This window comes from Pteropus vampyrus, unplaced genomic scaffold (assembly GCF_000151845.1).
Source record: "Pteropus vampyrus isolate Shadow unplaced genomic scaffold, Pvam_2.0 Scaffold397, whole genome shotgun sequence".
Classification (NCBI taxonomy): domain Eukaryota; kingdom Metazoa; phylum Chordata; class Mammalia; order Chiroptera; family Pteropodidae; genus Pteropus; species Pteropus vampyrus.
The window spans coordinates 1477950-1491784 of NW_011889178.1; the positions used below are offsets into that span (position 1 = coordinate 1477950).

The 13835-nt window shown below is 32.9% G+C and overlaps 1 protein-coding gene across 1 annotated transcript in view; it reads left to right on the plus strand.

Annotated features, from left to right (window-relative positions):
* MTREX (Mtr4 exosome RNA helicase) overlaps positions 1–13835 on the plus strand; it is a 77115-nt gene that overhangs the window by 48222 nt on the left and 15058 nt on the right. The window contains exons 19-22 of the mRNA XM_011380620.2: positions 4731–4859; positions 6262–6372; positions 7640–7828; positions 11798–11961. Of these exons, the coding sequence (XP_011378922.1) occupies positions 4731–4859; positions 6262–6372; positions 7640–7828; positions 11798–11961 (593 nt within the window). The remainder of the gene's footprint in view (positions 1–4730; positions 4860–6261; positions 6373–7639; positions 7829–11797; positions 11962–13835) is intronic.

A 13835-nucleotide genomic window follows, 5' to 3' on the forward strand; every position in this document is an offset into this window, starting at 1 on the left:
AAATTTATTCCTAAGTATTTTAACGATTCGATGCTATTGTAAATGAGATTGTTCTTTTAATTTCACTTTTTTATTTTTTTATAGCAAGTATATTGAAATACAGTTGACTTATATATTGATCTTGTATCATGTAACTTTACTGAATTTGTTTAATAGTCTTTTAGTGGATTTCTTAGGATTTTCTATATATAAGGTCATGTTCTCTGCAAATACAGATGGTTTTACTTCTCTCCAATCTGGATGTTATCTTCTTTTTGCCTATTTGCCCTGGTTAGAACCTCCAGTACAATATTGATGGAAGTGGTGAAAGCAGATATCCTTGTTATTTTCCTAATCTTAAGGGGAAACCGTTCAGTCTTTCACCATTAAGCATAATGTTAGCTCTGGGTTTTTTGTAAGTGTCTTTTAACAAATTTTGGAAGTTTCCTTCTTTTCCTAGTTTGTTGAGTGTTTTTGTCATGAAAGAGTGTTGTATTTTGTCAAATGCTTTCTTATGTGCCTATTCAAATGATGTAGTTGTTTTCTTATTTTGTGTATTTTCCGACATAGTATATTACAATAGCTGATTTTTTTAGATATTAACCAACATTAGATTCCTGGAAGAAATCCCACTTTGTCATATTGTATTGTTATTTTTATATGTTGCTGGATTCAGTTTGCTATTATGTTGTTGATGATTTTTGCTCCCCTCACCCTACAGTTGCTTCCTGCATGCAGTTTGGGATTTGACCACAGTTGTCCTGGGATGACATTGGTTTTGACAAGGGTCTCTGGTGTTTACCAGGACATACCCTGCAGAAGTACATTTTTTAATGATTTTGTAATTTAGATCAGAATATTGATTCAAAGATTATTGTAGCCAATAGGGTTTGCTAGAGAGAGGAAAAATACACACCAATGAAGAAAATAGTTTGAAGCATTTTAAAGAGAAAAAAATGTAATCGTATTTATTTAATATTGTTTGTTTCTTTACATTCTGCAGGCTTGGGGTTATCAAAAGTATATTTTAATCTGGAAATTTTCATTTGTAGTAAGAAATTAGCCACATTTTAAAAGGAAGGAGGAGGTGTTAGGAAAAAGAAAATTATATGATTAAGAAGTTAAAAATTAGGACATATGAGCAAAAACTTAAAGAATATGCTAATTATTGGAAAGCCAAATATAACATTTAATAACTTTTATGTGAAGGATGACATTGTTGACCCATCTTTGCTAGAGTACAAAATGAGAAGTTTGCTGATGAAAGTTTTTATAATCTTAAATATTTTTTAACAGCAAAATTTCATTAAATGCTACAATCAAGACTTCTGAATGTGTCTCCATAGTAACACTTGAGGATATTTCTGTAATATATTTTAAGTGGTTTTGTGAGTATAGCAAGGGGTTTGCCAATTTTATTAACCTTCTTAATAATGCTCTGTTCCTTAATAATGCTCTGTAACCTTCTTAATAATGCTCTGTTCTTAATAAGGGTTGCACTCTTCTGCTTCTACGTGCCTGATAGTCACTTTACTCCTAATTATGGTTTTTTTGTTTTGTTTTGTTTTGTTTTGTTTTTTTGGTCATTTTGTTTTAGGTGAGCTGACCCCTTTCAGTATTTCCTGTAGTGCAGGCCTTGTAATGGAGAATCCCCTCAATTTTTGTATGTCTGGAAAGGTCTTCATTTCTCCTTCATATTTAAAGGAGAGCTTAGCTGGATACATTATTCTAGGCTGGTAGTTCCTTTCATTTAATAGTTTAAATATTTGATTCCATTCCTTTCTGGCTTGTAATGTTTGCACTGAGAAGTCCGATGATAATCTAATGGGTTTTCCTTTATAAGTTACCATTTTCTTCAACCTGGCTGCCCTGAGAATTCTGTCTTTGTCATTGATTTTTGATAATTTTAATACAATGTGTCTTGGTGAAGGCTTTTTTGAGTTGAGATAATTGGGTGTTCTGTTGACTTTTTGAATTTCAAGCTTCAGCTCATTCCTTAGATTTGGGAAATTCTTGTCAACTATTTGTCTGAAAATGCTTTCTAGTTCCTGCTCCTTTTCTTCACCTTCAATAATGTCCATTATTCTTATATTTCCTTCCCTGATGGTATCAGCTAGTTCTTGAATTTCTCTTTCATTATTTTTCATTCTTTGGTTTCTCTCTTCTTCCTTCTGATTTATTTCTAGATTTCTGTCTTCTGTATCACTGATCCTTTCCTTCATTTGGTTGATTCTCTTTCCCAAGATTGCTGTTTCATTTTTCAACTCTTGCAGTGTTTTCTTCATCTCCAGAAATTATATTTGGTCCTTTTTGAGGGTTTAATCTCCTCGCTCTGCTCATCTAGTTGTTTTTTCAATTCTCGAAATTGAAAAACAGAATTTTTTCAGTTCTGTTATGACTCGTTTCAGAACTCACTGAGTTTTTTCAGAAGTACCATCCTGAATTCTCTGTCATTTAAGTTCCATATTTCTATGTCTGTAAGCTTGTTTTCTGGAGATTTTTCTCTTTCTTTCTGAGATGCCTTGTCACCTTGGTTGTTCATGGTGTTTAAAGGACTGTTTCTTTGCCTGGGCTTTAATGGAAGTGTATTCTGCTTTTTTTTTTCCAGAAAGATTTATTATATAAAGGTCTCCTTTAGCCTGCTTCAAAGAAGGTTCTTTCCTTTTTGTTTCCAGTAGGTGGCGTCTAAGCCCCTTCAATCCCTGCTTTATATAAAAGCTTAATAATGCCTTTTTATTTTCTCATAGATATTTAATTACGCTCACTACCCTTGTTTTCAGTCCCTGTCAGTGTTAGCAACAGCTTCAGTAGCGTTTGTTCAGATTCCCCTGGAGCTCTGTGGTCTTCTCTCTCAGAGGGTATGGAAGGAGGGGCCCTCTGGGTTGGGAGTTGGGGACTGGATTCAGCCTTGGTTTTGCAACCGCAGCTGGTAAAAATCAACTTTTTTTTTTTATTATTGCCTTCCCGCTTCTCTGCTTTCTGCCCTGATGACTGGGCCCTGCCGCCTGCTGCGTGAAACTCACAACTCTCCCAGGCAGAGCTGTTCAGGGAACTTGCCATACCTTCCTATCTCCCCCTCCTCCTACAGAGAGCACCAGTGGCTGCAAGAGGCAGCAGCTTTATTTCTCCCAGTCTACCACCCAGTCCACCACTTGACATTGTGTTCTGACCTATGGTAGCTCTTATGCACAGATCCCATGCTCAGATGTGCTGGTGTGCAGTTTGGGTGTTTTTTGTTGCGTTTTAGATGTTCAACTTATTTTTGTTTCAAGGATAGGTATCTGGGGCCATCTCTCACTCCACCGTCTTTCTCCAAACCTGTAAGTGGTATTGGTAGCTCTACAAAGACAGATGACTACATGAAAAGGTTGAGTTCTAATAGTTATTTCTGTGGCTGTTGTATCTTATAGAGGGAGAGTATTAAGTTTACACATAAAATCTACAGAATTGGAACCAAACCCAGCAAGAGTTCTGTATTATCTAGATCATTGAACATTGTTTATAAATCTTAGGTTATTTTTGTCCAAATACATGTCATCTAACACTTTGAATTAATTCATTCATCAAATTATGGAATACATCTTAAAGGGCCTACCCCCTTCTGAAAAGCTAAATATGATAGTCACTGATTATTTTAGTCATTGGCCCCTTGGAAGAGTTGACAATTGGTAATTATATACTTTGCTCATGGTTTATAAAATTCATTTTATATTGACTAAGCTATACATATACATAATTTTTGCAGATACAGACTTAATTGAAAATACTGTCCAGCTTTGCTTTGTGTATATACCAAGCTGAGGAATTTTGAAACTTCTTTAAAAATAACCATACTTTGAAAAAAATGTATGATAAGAAAAAAACTAGTTTTCCTTTTGGATTGGAAAATGGAGGCTATACTTTCTTTGAGGAAATTTGGCCTCATAAGATAATTATGATTGTATTTTTGGTTTGTATTGGGAATTTATTTTACTGGTATGAAGCGGTTGTTAGTTTATTGCAGAAATAGATTTTAAGTATGGATTCACTGTCATTTCTTGACAGTCTTTTATTTTTAAATAGGAACCATGTGTAGGATTGGGGGGAGAACCAAGCAGTCACTTCTTTGCCATGTGTCTCCTTAATCAAAGTAACATTTATCTGTTTCATGCAAAAGAGATAATTCAAATATTGAACTAAAAAGAAGAAAAGTGTCTTAATACTATTTGAAAGACACTGCTCAGGTAAATTATTATAGTGCAAAATATGTGATTAGTCCTTAGATCTTGAAAATCATATTTTTATTAGAGAATATTTAATAAAATATGAAACCACATTATAGAGGTACCAGTGTATTAAGCAATAAAACAATCTCCTTTCAGTATACTTTATATGTTGTTTAATTACGGTGATTTGAAAATACAGAGTCATCTTTTGATACTGATCATTTCTTTTAGTTTTTTTTCTAATTCTGGTTTAAAATAGAATTATAAACTAATCATTAGAAACTTAAAATGGCATTTTATGTCCCAGTTTACAGCGATCATCATACTATTTGAATTCCTAAGTACCAAATGATTTCTCCTTATCCAGTGGTGCATTTTGAAGGATGAAGACAGTCTTCATTTCATGAAATAAAGATTTTCTGCACAGTATGTGCCAATCATAATGCTAAATGCTGAGATCATATAGTCCCTATACATATGTAACTTAAAATTTTTGGCCAGTTTTTAAGAATTAATAAACTTCTTTTATCTTTTTATTTTTTCTAGCCTAATTCTGGTGAACTGGATCCTTTATATGTAGTAGAAGTACTGCTGCGCTGTAGCAGAGAAAGCTTAAAAAATTCAGCTACTGAGGCTGCAAAGCCAGCTAAACCTGATGAGAAAGGAGAGATGCAGGTTTGTACTTTATTTTTCATCTTCATATTTCAGATATTTTGCGAATTATTTATAATCACTAGATTTCCTAATGTAATTATAATGAACATATTGTTATGATTTCTAAATTAGAAGTTTTCAAGGCACTTTAAGGTATGTTAAGCCCATCTAAAATATCACTAAAATGATTAATGAAATTTAAGCTCTTTTTCTTTTATCAAATTATGGCAAGGTTAATCACAAAGTGAAAGATAAAAAGAATTTAATAATTTAAATTTTCACATGAAGCTGGATTTTACCTGGACTATAAAGGTACTTTGTGTGTGTGTGTGTGTGTGTGTGTGATCAAGTAGTTTTATTTCATCCAGACTGTTTATTACATTCCTGTGAAAATGATTGAAGCAGTGTTTTAATAATGACAATTTCTTACGCAGATTTCCTTAGTTAAAATCGTTTAATTTCTATGTGCTTTTAATCAAATGAAAAACATTCGGTTTACCACATGAGATCCTATATTTCTGGAACATCTATTTTATTTTGTTTTGTTTTTTATATTATTTTCTAGTAGTTAAAATATTGGAGGCAAAACCTCGTTGTAGAGATTCCAATTTGAAAGCTACTATCACACTGAAATTTTGTTATTTTTAACCATTATTTTAAGTACATGGCATATTAGCTAGTTCTTTTAGGGAATATCATTGTAATGATATTTGTTAAAATTAGTTTTGGTTTATAGAGAGTAAAATCTGCCACTGCTACATGATTAGATTGCCCCTTTGGATCAATTAAATAACTATGAGATTCAGAGTGGACAGTAATTAAGAAGACTGTGTATTATTAAACATTTTTAAATAATGATTTAAATGTATGATTGTTATTCTGAATACCAACTAGCCTTTGGTCATTGTTCCTCAATCTTATAATTTATTCTCCTCCAAAATTCCACCACCAATGAAACTTGTGTGATTTTTTTTCCCCTAATGATTATTTTACTGATTGCCTGCTTAACTATAAATGAGACTACTAAAACTCCCACGATTTGGCATGTATTCATTGTACCCAAAGAATTGTTTGTCTAAATAAACTTAAAGAGGAGTCTGTCTTTTCAAGTGTTTAAAAAGTGCCAGATTCTGAGAACACAAAAACGAATAAGGCATGAATTCTGTATTGAGAGGATCACTTATTTTTATGTATAATTTATTTATCTGTTATTAAGAGGTTTGATTTTTTTTTTACTTTAAAATATAAAGGTAAAAGCTTTATCTACTAAGATATAACTTCCACAATGATTATTTTCTGCTTATTATACCTGTCACATATTGTAAATGCAGCTTCCTTCTAAGGATTCAAACAAAATTTAGGAAATGGTAGAATTTCAAGTATGCAATTTTAATTGTAATATTATATAACTTTTTGTTGGTAGGTTGTTCCAGTTTTGGTGCATCTCCTGTCTGCTATCAGCAGTGTTAGACTTTACATTCCTAAAGACCTTCGACCTGTGGACAATAGACAGAGTGTTTTAAAATCGATACAGGTATACATGTTAATTTTATAAATTAAATATAAATTTTACAAATAGAGTTTATAATAAGGCAGCTGAAATGCTTTTAAATATATTACTTTCAGAAAAACTAAATACTGCCAATAGTGGCAGTTCTTTTTGGTAAAAATGGTGGCAGCAGATTTTCGTATAGATTATGTTTTCTTTGAGTCTACCATAAAGTGAGTTATTAAAGGAGGGCTCACTAGTGGAAAACATGATCACTATTACATGCTAAATATGTTTTGCTTTTTTGTTATCAGTGAAAATAACTATAGACTTTATTAAAAATTTTGTGTGTAAAATCATGTGTCAGAACTTTTAAGCATTTTTTAATATAGTTAATAAATGGGGATGAAATAGTTTTATTTTCAGTGAAATAGGACTTTCTAGAAAATTTTATTTTCTAGTAGGGAAAAAAAGGAACTTTGTTATTTAGTCAATAAACACTTGAATTAGCATTTACTGTGCATTGGAGGCTCTATACTGGTATCCAAGAAAACAAGGAAAAACAGGATGCTTTCAGAGTAGAGTACAAAGTTTTAAGTTGTGATCCATAGGTGAGCTTCCTGAAACGAATAATTCTCGTGACAGGTTTATAAAATTTTTATGTGGATAACCTGAAAAAAAAATTTTTTTTATTAATCTAATATGATCTAATCTATCTGTTCCTAACTGGCCAAATCTTATCTTACCTTTAAAACCTATCCAAGACCCTGACAGTCTCCCAGGGGGAGGCCGGCCTAATGTAAACTATCCCTTCCCTGAACTCAAGTGCTCATTATATTTAACAGTTAAATCTTGTAGGAAAAAATTAGGGGTACAGATTTAGACCCTTTAAAAAGTTTTTATCTTTCTACTCAGTTGTGCCCTCCCTAGGAATCACCACCAAGGAAATAATCAGAAAATTGATGTTCAATACATCATTATTTATGATGACAAGAAGTTTTAACAACCCAAATGTATGAAAATGGATTTACCAATAAGTTGTGCCACCTCCAGAACTATTGAACTCTAAATACTAGAATTATTAGTAAGTTACAATACATCCCCATATCAGTAAACATAGAACAATAATTCAAAAGTTTTCAAAAACAAATGCAATAGAAAATAGTCAAATTTAAGGGGGATAGAAAAAATGATATATATGTAGCAGCCTTTTTATTTTTATGTCTATGTGCCTAAAAAAATAAAATAGTGATTTAGTTTTAACTAATTTTATCTATAAAATGAAAAATTAATTTTAAATATTTTATTTCAGGAAGTTCAGAAACGTTTTCCTGATGGTGTTCCTTTATTAGATCCTATTGACGATATGGGCATTCAGGATCAGGGGCTGAAAAAAGTCATCCAGAAAGTAGAGGCTTTTGAGCATCGAATGTATTCTCATCCACTTCACAATGATCCAAATTTGGAAACTGTGTATACACTTTGTGAAAAAAAAGCACAGGTATGGCAGAAACTTATTTTTATCATAGAATTCTAGGTATTTCAGTAAATAATGAGTATGCATTTTTCAGTTTCTTTTCCAGTTGGTTTTCATCAGCTAAAACAGGAAACTACTTTCAAGTAAACTATCAACTCTTAGCAAGACAAGATGAAAATCATTTTACTATAGAATTTGATAGGTTCTTTTAATAGTATTTTTTCATGAGATATAATTTACAAAGCATTATATTCACCCTTTTAAAGTGTACAATTCAGTGGTTTTTAATATATTCACAGCTATCTGCAACCACAACCACCATCTAATTCCAGTACATGTTCATCACCCCACAAAGAAACCTCATACCAATTAGCAGTCAATCCTTATTTGCCCCCATCCTCCATTCCCTGGTAACTACAAATCTACTTTTTGCCTCTAAGGATTTGCCTATTCTGAAGATTTCATATAAATAATATAATGCAATTTGTGGCCTTCTGTGTCGGCCTTCTTCCACTTAGCATAATGTCTTCAAGGTTCATTTATGTTGCAGCATGAATTAGTACTACTTTTTATGGGTGAAAAATATTCCATTGTATGATATACCACATTTTGTTTAACCTTACATCAGTAGATAGACATTTGGGGTTTTTCCACTTTTTGGCTATTATGAATAATACTACTGTGAATATTTGTGTCTTATGTTTTTGCGCAGGTATGTTTTCATTTCTCTTGGGTGGAGTTGGGTGGAATTGCTGGGTCATACAGTAACTCTATGTTTAAATTTTTGAGAAACTGTCAAATTGTTTTCTAAATTGGCCACCCCACTTTGCATTCTTACCAGTATTTTATGAAAGTTCCAATTTCTCTACATCCTCATCAACACTTGTTATTGTCTTGTGTTTTTTGTTGTAGCTATCTTAATGGTTTGAAGTTGTAGTAGTTCAGCTTTTTAGGGTAATTAGCTGTACTCTCTAACCAGGAAAAGCATTATAGCCTTTCTGAATAATGAATTTAGAAAAAGCTTTTTAAAGTAAACACATTCCTTTCCACTATCCACTTTAACTAGAATCTTTTCTACTATACAACTGTCACTTCCTTCTAGAAGCTTATCACTCCTTGCTATTATGCTTTTTCAACTTTTATCACATGCCACTTTTATGTCATTTGTCTTCCTGTCTCACAGACTAGATTTTAAGCTTCTTAGGATCAGATGTTTCATTTTAGCTCATTTGTACTCTCCTATATCTCCGATAATGATCTGCCTTTAAAAAGTAGATGCCTTATGTTTATTGAATAAATATATGAATAGACACTTCTTGGCATAATAGAATAGTGTTTAGTTCAAGTTTTACTTTCCCTTTCTAATTCTTCGTGACCTAACATGATGATGTGATCCTGTACCACATGGGGCATAGCAGCTATGTCCTCAGTGAACATGTTCACCATGCTCTGGCCCACCGTGAAGGTACTATTAAGATGAGGAAACTGAGACTCAGAAAACTTTAATAACTTCCACAAGTGTATTCAGTTATGATCGTGGCTTGCTCATTTCTCAGCAGTAGCTTCCTCCCTGCTTCCAGTTGTTACTCCCCACATTACATGAACAATTCCACAATATGAGAACAGAGATACTTGAGCTTGATTTAATGGCAATTGGAAAGCATCCATAGAGCAGATGGTTTGAAGCCACAAAAGAAGCATTGTCTTAGCTACTCAGATATAATTGAAGAAGGCCTTAATGTCTGGCTGAAGAACTGGATAAATAAACTTGTCATGAAGACTCATGCAATACCTGGAAAAATGCTTATGCAAAAGCATCAAATGAAAAAGTGGGGTCTAAAATGGATATGGACTATGATACAATTTAGCAAAAATGAGAACATATATATACTAAAAAGGCTAAAAGGGAAACCTTAAGTGGTTGTTTTGGGACAATGAAGTTATAATAGGGTTCCCATCACCACCACCACCACCACTAGGTGGTCTGTAATGTGCTTATATTCAACTTTTAATCAAAGAAAATTACAAAGAGTTAACAATTTAGGGAAAAAACAAGTCTTTTGATGGCCTCCTAGTGAGTGCAGGATAACTTTTACATCCCTTAGCCCTCCCTGCCTAAGAAGCCTTCAAAATTTGACCTTTCAACTGTCAACATTTTAAGTGCTCACACCCTCTGACCCAGCTTTCCTACCTCTAGGAATTGAAACTATAAAGTGAGGTGGTACAAGCATGTTTTTGTAGCATTGTTTGAAAAAGCAAATTAATATAAATAACCTTAGTGTTTCATAAGTAGAAAATTAGATGAATGATGCAAATCCACATGACCATCAAAAAGAATGAGATAGGTTTATATGTAGTCTTTAGAAGTCCTAACATATTCAGTGGAAAAGGAAGCTCATCTCACTTTTATGGAGGAAAAACCCATATGTCTTTGTATCCATGCATTTACAGAAATGGATGTCTGTGTTCTTTTAAAGTATGTAAAAAAAGATATAGAACAGCATTGTCCAATAGAAATAAAATGTGAGCCACATATGTAAATTTAAATTCTTTAGTGGCCACATTAAAAAAGTGAAAAACAGGCAAAATTAATTTTAATAATATTTTTGTTTAACTCAATATTTCCAAAAATACATTTCAATAAAAATTATTGAGAAAAAATCTTTAGTGGACTCTCTTCTACTAACTAGCAAGCTTTATATGCCTCTGAGAAATTAGTACAGTCTTCTGCTCTGCTTCTCTGAGCATCCTTAAACTTTGAAAACTTTTTTCTGATAGTCCTGGTAAGTCATGTTAGGTAGCATAGATTTGCTTAGCATAGAAAATATTGCTTCTTATCCTCATAGCATTATGACAACACACCTGTTCATAGCAATATGAATAATCACTAAGTGTTTAAGTTCTAAAGTGATATCCTGGATTTGAACACTGTCTTTATTACTAGATTTGTGATCCTGACCAGCTGCTTAGTAATCTCTCTCTGCTTTGGTTTTTTCACTTTTGTAAAATCCAGATTTAATAGTAGTTACCTACCATAAATGATTGCTATAGGAAATAATATAAAGCACTATAAACAGGGTACATAATTAGCTGTCAATATATATCAGTGACTAACCACCATCATTGCCTTTATAATTTCTACCCCTCAATTGAAGCTTAATATGTTGTCTGCAAAATTTTAGAGTCTTTGATTTCAGCTTCTCAATCCCTAAACTTTCCTTTTTGTCAGTGTTTTTTTTAACTTCAAGCCTCCATTTCAGTGTCCCAGTGTTTTCTTGCTCTTGTACTATCATACTTTTGTCACAGTTGAAAAGTATGTAATATTTACTGATTAACTGAATTTAAAACTCATCTACTCTAAAAGATGGCCTCAAAATACATTTTTCTTTTAAGCTTTCATCTCTTTCTATAGAATAAAGACCTATTCTCTTTGCTAAAGCCATTTCCAGCTTAGGCAGATTTGTTATACAGTTTGAGGGCAAAGAGAAGGAACCAAATAAGCAGGTATCATGGGAGAAATATAGCTAGTCAAGAGATAAGATTCATATATCCTCATCTTTCCCTGTTTTCTAAGCTATTCCTTTGTTCTTTGTTCCGTAGAGATGAAAAGCTGAAGCTGATGGTGTAGCTATTTTAGGAGCATGATTGTCACATGAATCCTGTATTAGAAAAGCCTATCTTAATTCACCACTGACTTTTTCTACCTCCTGATGGTTATCCCATCTAGTTGATGGCTATCTAGCTCATTCTCCTCCTTTTAGACTTTCCTCCATACCCCTCCTCATTTAAGCAAGAGCCATGCTCTATTCCCTAAGAATAAGCTTTTAACAACTCCTAAATCTCTTTCCTCTGCCTCACATTTTTCAAATGGATATTTTTATATTTTCCATATATTTAACATTTTTACTAGTATTTAATAACTTTTGGTAGATTATTTCTCTTGTGTAATATTACTTTATTATTGAATTTCCTTTATACTTTCATATGCCTTAGATTGCAATAGATATTAAATCTGCAAAGCGAGAACTAAAGAAAGCAAGAACAGTCCTACAAATGGATGAGCTCAAATGTCGCAAACGTGTTTTAAGGAGATTGGGATTTGCCACTTCTTCTGATGTCATAGAGATGAAAGGACGTGTGGCTTGTGAAATAAGCAGGTAAAACCTGGTTCTAGAAAACTGATTTTAAAATGGGAGTCTTTTTTAAATGAGGGCTACTAATCTTTTGGAAAAAGAGCTGTTTTAAAATAAAGTTTCTATATACCACCTTCCATATTAAATGCAGATTTTGATCCTGAAATTGAGAAACTAGAAAAGGAAAATTTTGAAAAATTCCTTAGGTCCCATTAATTAACATAAACACCATTAGCATTTTGATGTAGTTCCACTGATGAGATTTTTACATAATCGTAATGTTAGTTTCTACACAATTTTGTATCATTTTTTTCACATTATGGACATTTTTCCATCTTGAAATTTAGTCTGATAATCATCTTTTTATACATATAGGAGATTTTATTAAAGTCTCAGGCTACAGTCAGGTATTATAGCATAGCATATTATAGACTACAGCTTAAAATTGGATATAAGCTATTTTCTGTTTTGGTAACCTTTTGCCACATTACAAATGACCTTAAAACTAAATGGCTTGAAACAACCACAGTCATTTCATTCTCTCTGGTATTTCTGTGGATCAGAAACACAAGAAAGGCCCATTAGATGGGCCTGGCTCATGGTCCCACATAATTGCCATCATCTTGAACATATATCTTGTTTTGTTCATCGTCATGACCATTATGCTCAATGAGTCCTTAAAGTTCACTTTTGAAAGTTTTTTCATGGCCCTAGTGGATGAGGTGAGAGAATTACAGGCCTTGTGTATGATTTCAGACATTGCTGGTAAAGACTTACTCTCATTCTTCTTGATCATCTAGTTCAGATGTTAGGAATTTACATGTCTGCAGGGGACAGGCAGAGACTGGCAAACAGGACAATTCTTGGCCACCAAAAGGGCAGCAAATACCCAGCTCCAATTAGTTGTTGTTATAGAATAATGTAATATCACATTTTCCAATTTAGGAAAGCCAACAATCTAGAATTTTGGATGAAATCTCTTGATTTTTAAATGTTCACAAACTAATTCAGAATCAATTTTTTAGTCACTGTGTGAGCCAAATAAAACATTTCTTCAAATTACAGTTGCCCCACAGGCTTGTAGTTTTCCTTCAACCTATGATAAAGTTCAGCTTTCCTACTTTGTAATTGAAACCTAAGCACCATAGGTTAATAATTTATCCAGGATTAAATCTACACCATAGCACTGGTCTACTTATTCATCTGCTAAAATTAATGTTATTGGAATTACTTCTTTGTATTTAATAATTAATATAGAAATGAATTTCTCTTAGGTATCTGGAGCTCGACTTAGTCTTAGAAGAATGGTATTGATTTTATTCTAAAGTAGATTATTTAGAGAGGTAGAGATAACAATATCACATCAAAGTACATTACTTTGGGGGGAAAGTAAAAAGTAATCAAAAGTAATCAAAAGCAAAAAAAGTAATCAAAGTACATTACTTTTCCCCCAAAATTTGCTTTTCTGGTCTCTGTTGTATAAGATCTAGCCATTAAAGGCAAAAAATTGGGGAGTCATTCTAGACTCCTCCTTTCCTTCTCTCTCCTCAACATCTTACTGAGTAGTTTCTTCTACCTCCATGCCCTTTTAACTTTTCCCACTGACTAATGTGCATCCTTCAGAGTACTGTAGTAACTCTCCTGTTTGTTGCCTCCCATCTTGAATCTCTACAGCCCATCCTTTATACTGCTTTACAATATTCTTTCCAAAGCACAAATCTTTTTGTGTCATCCTTTTGGTTTAAGACTCTTGGTGATTCTCTGTTGCTTTTAGAATAAATTTCACAGTTTAGTGTGTTCTTCTCTACTCTCTCTAGCTTGTCTGTTACCACATCCCACTTGTTGATATTTTTTGTGCTTAGCATGACCTTTCTCTCACTCCCACCTGCTAATTCCTG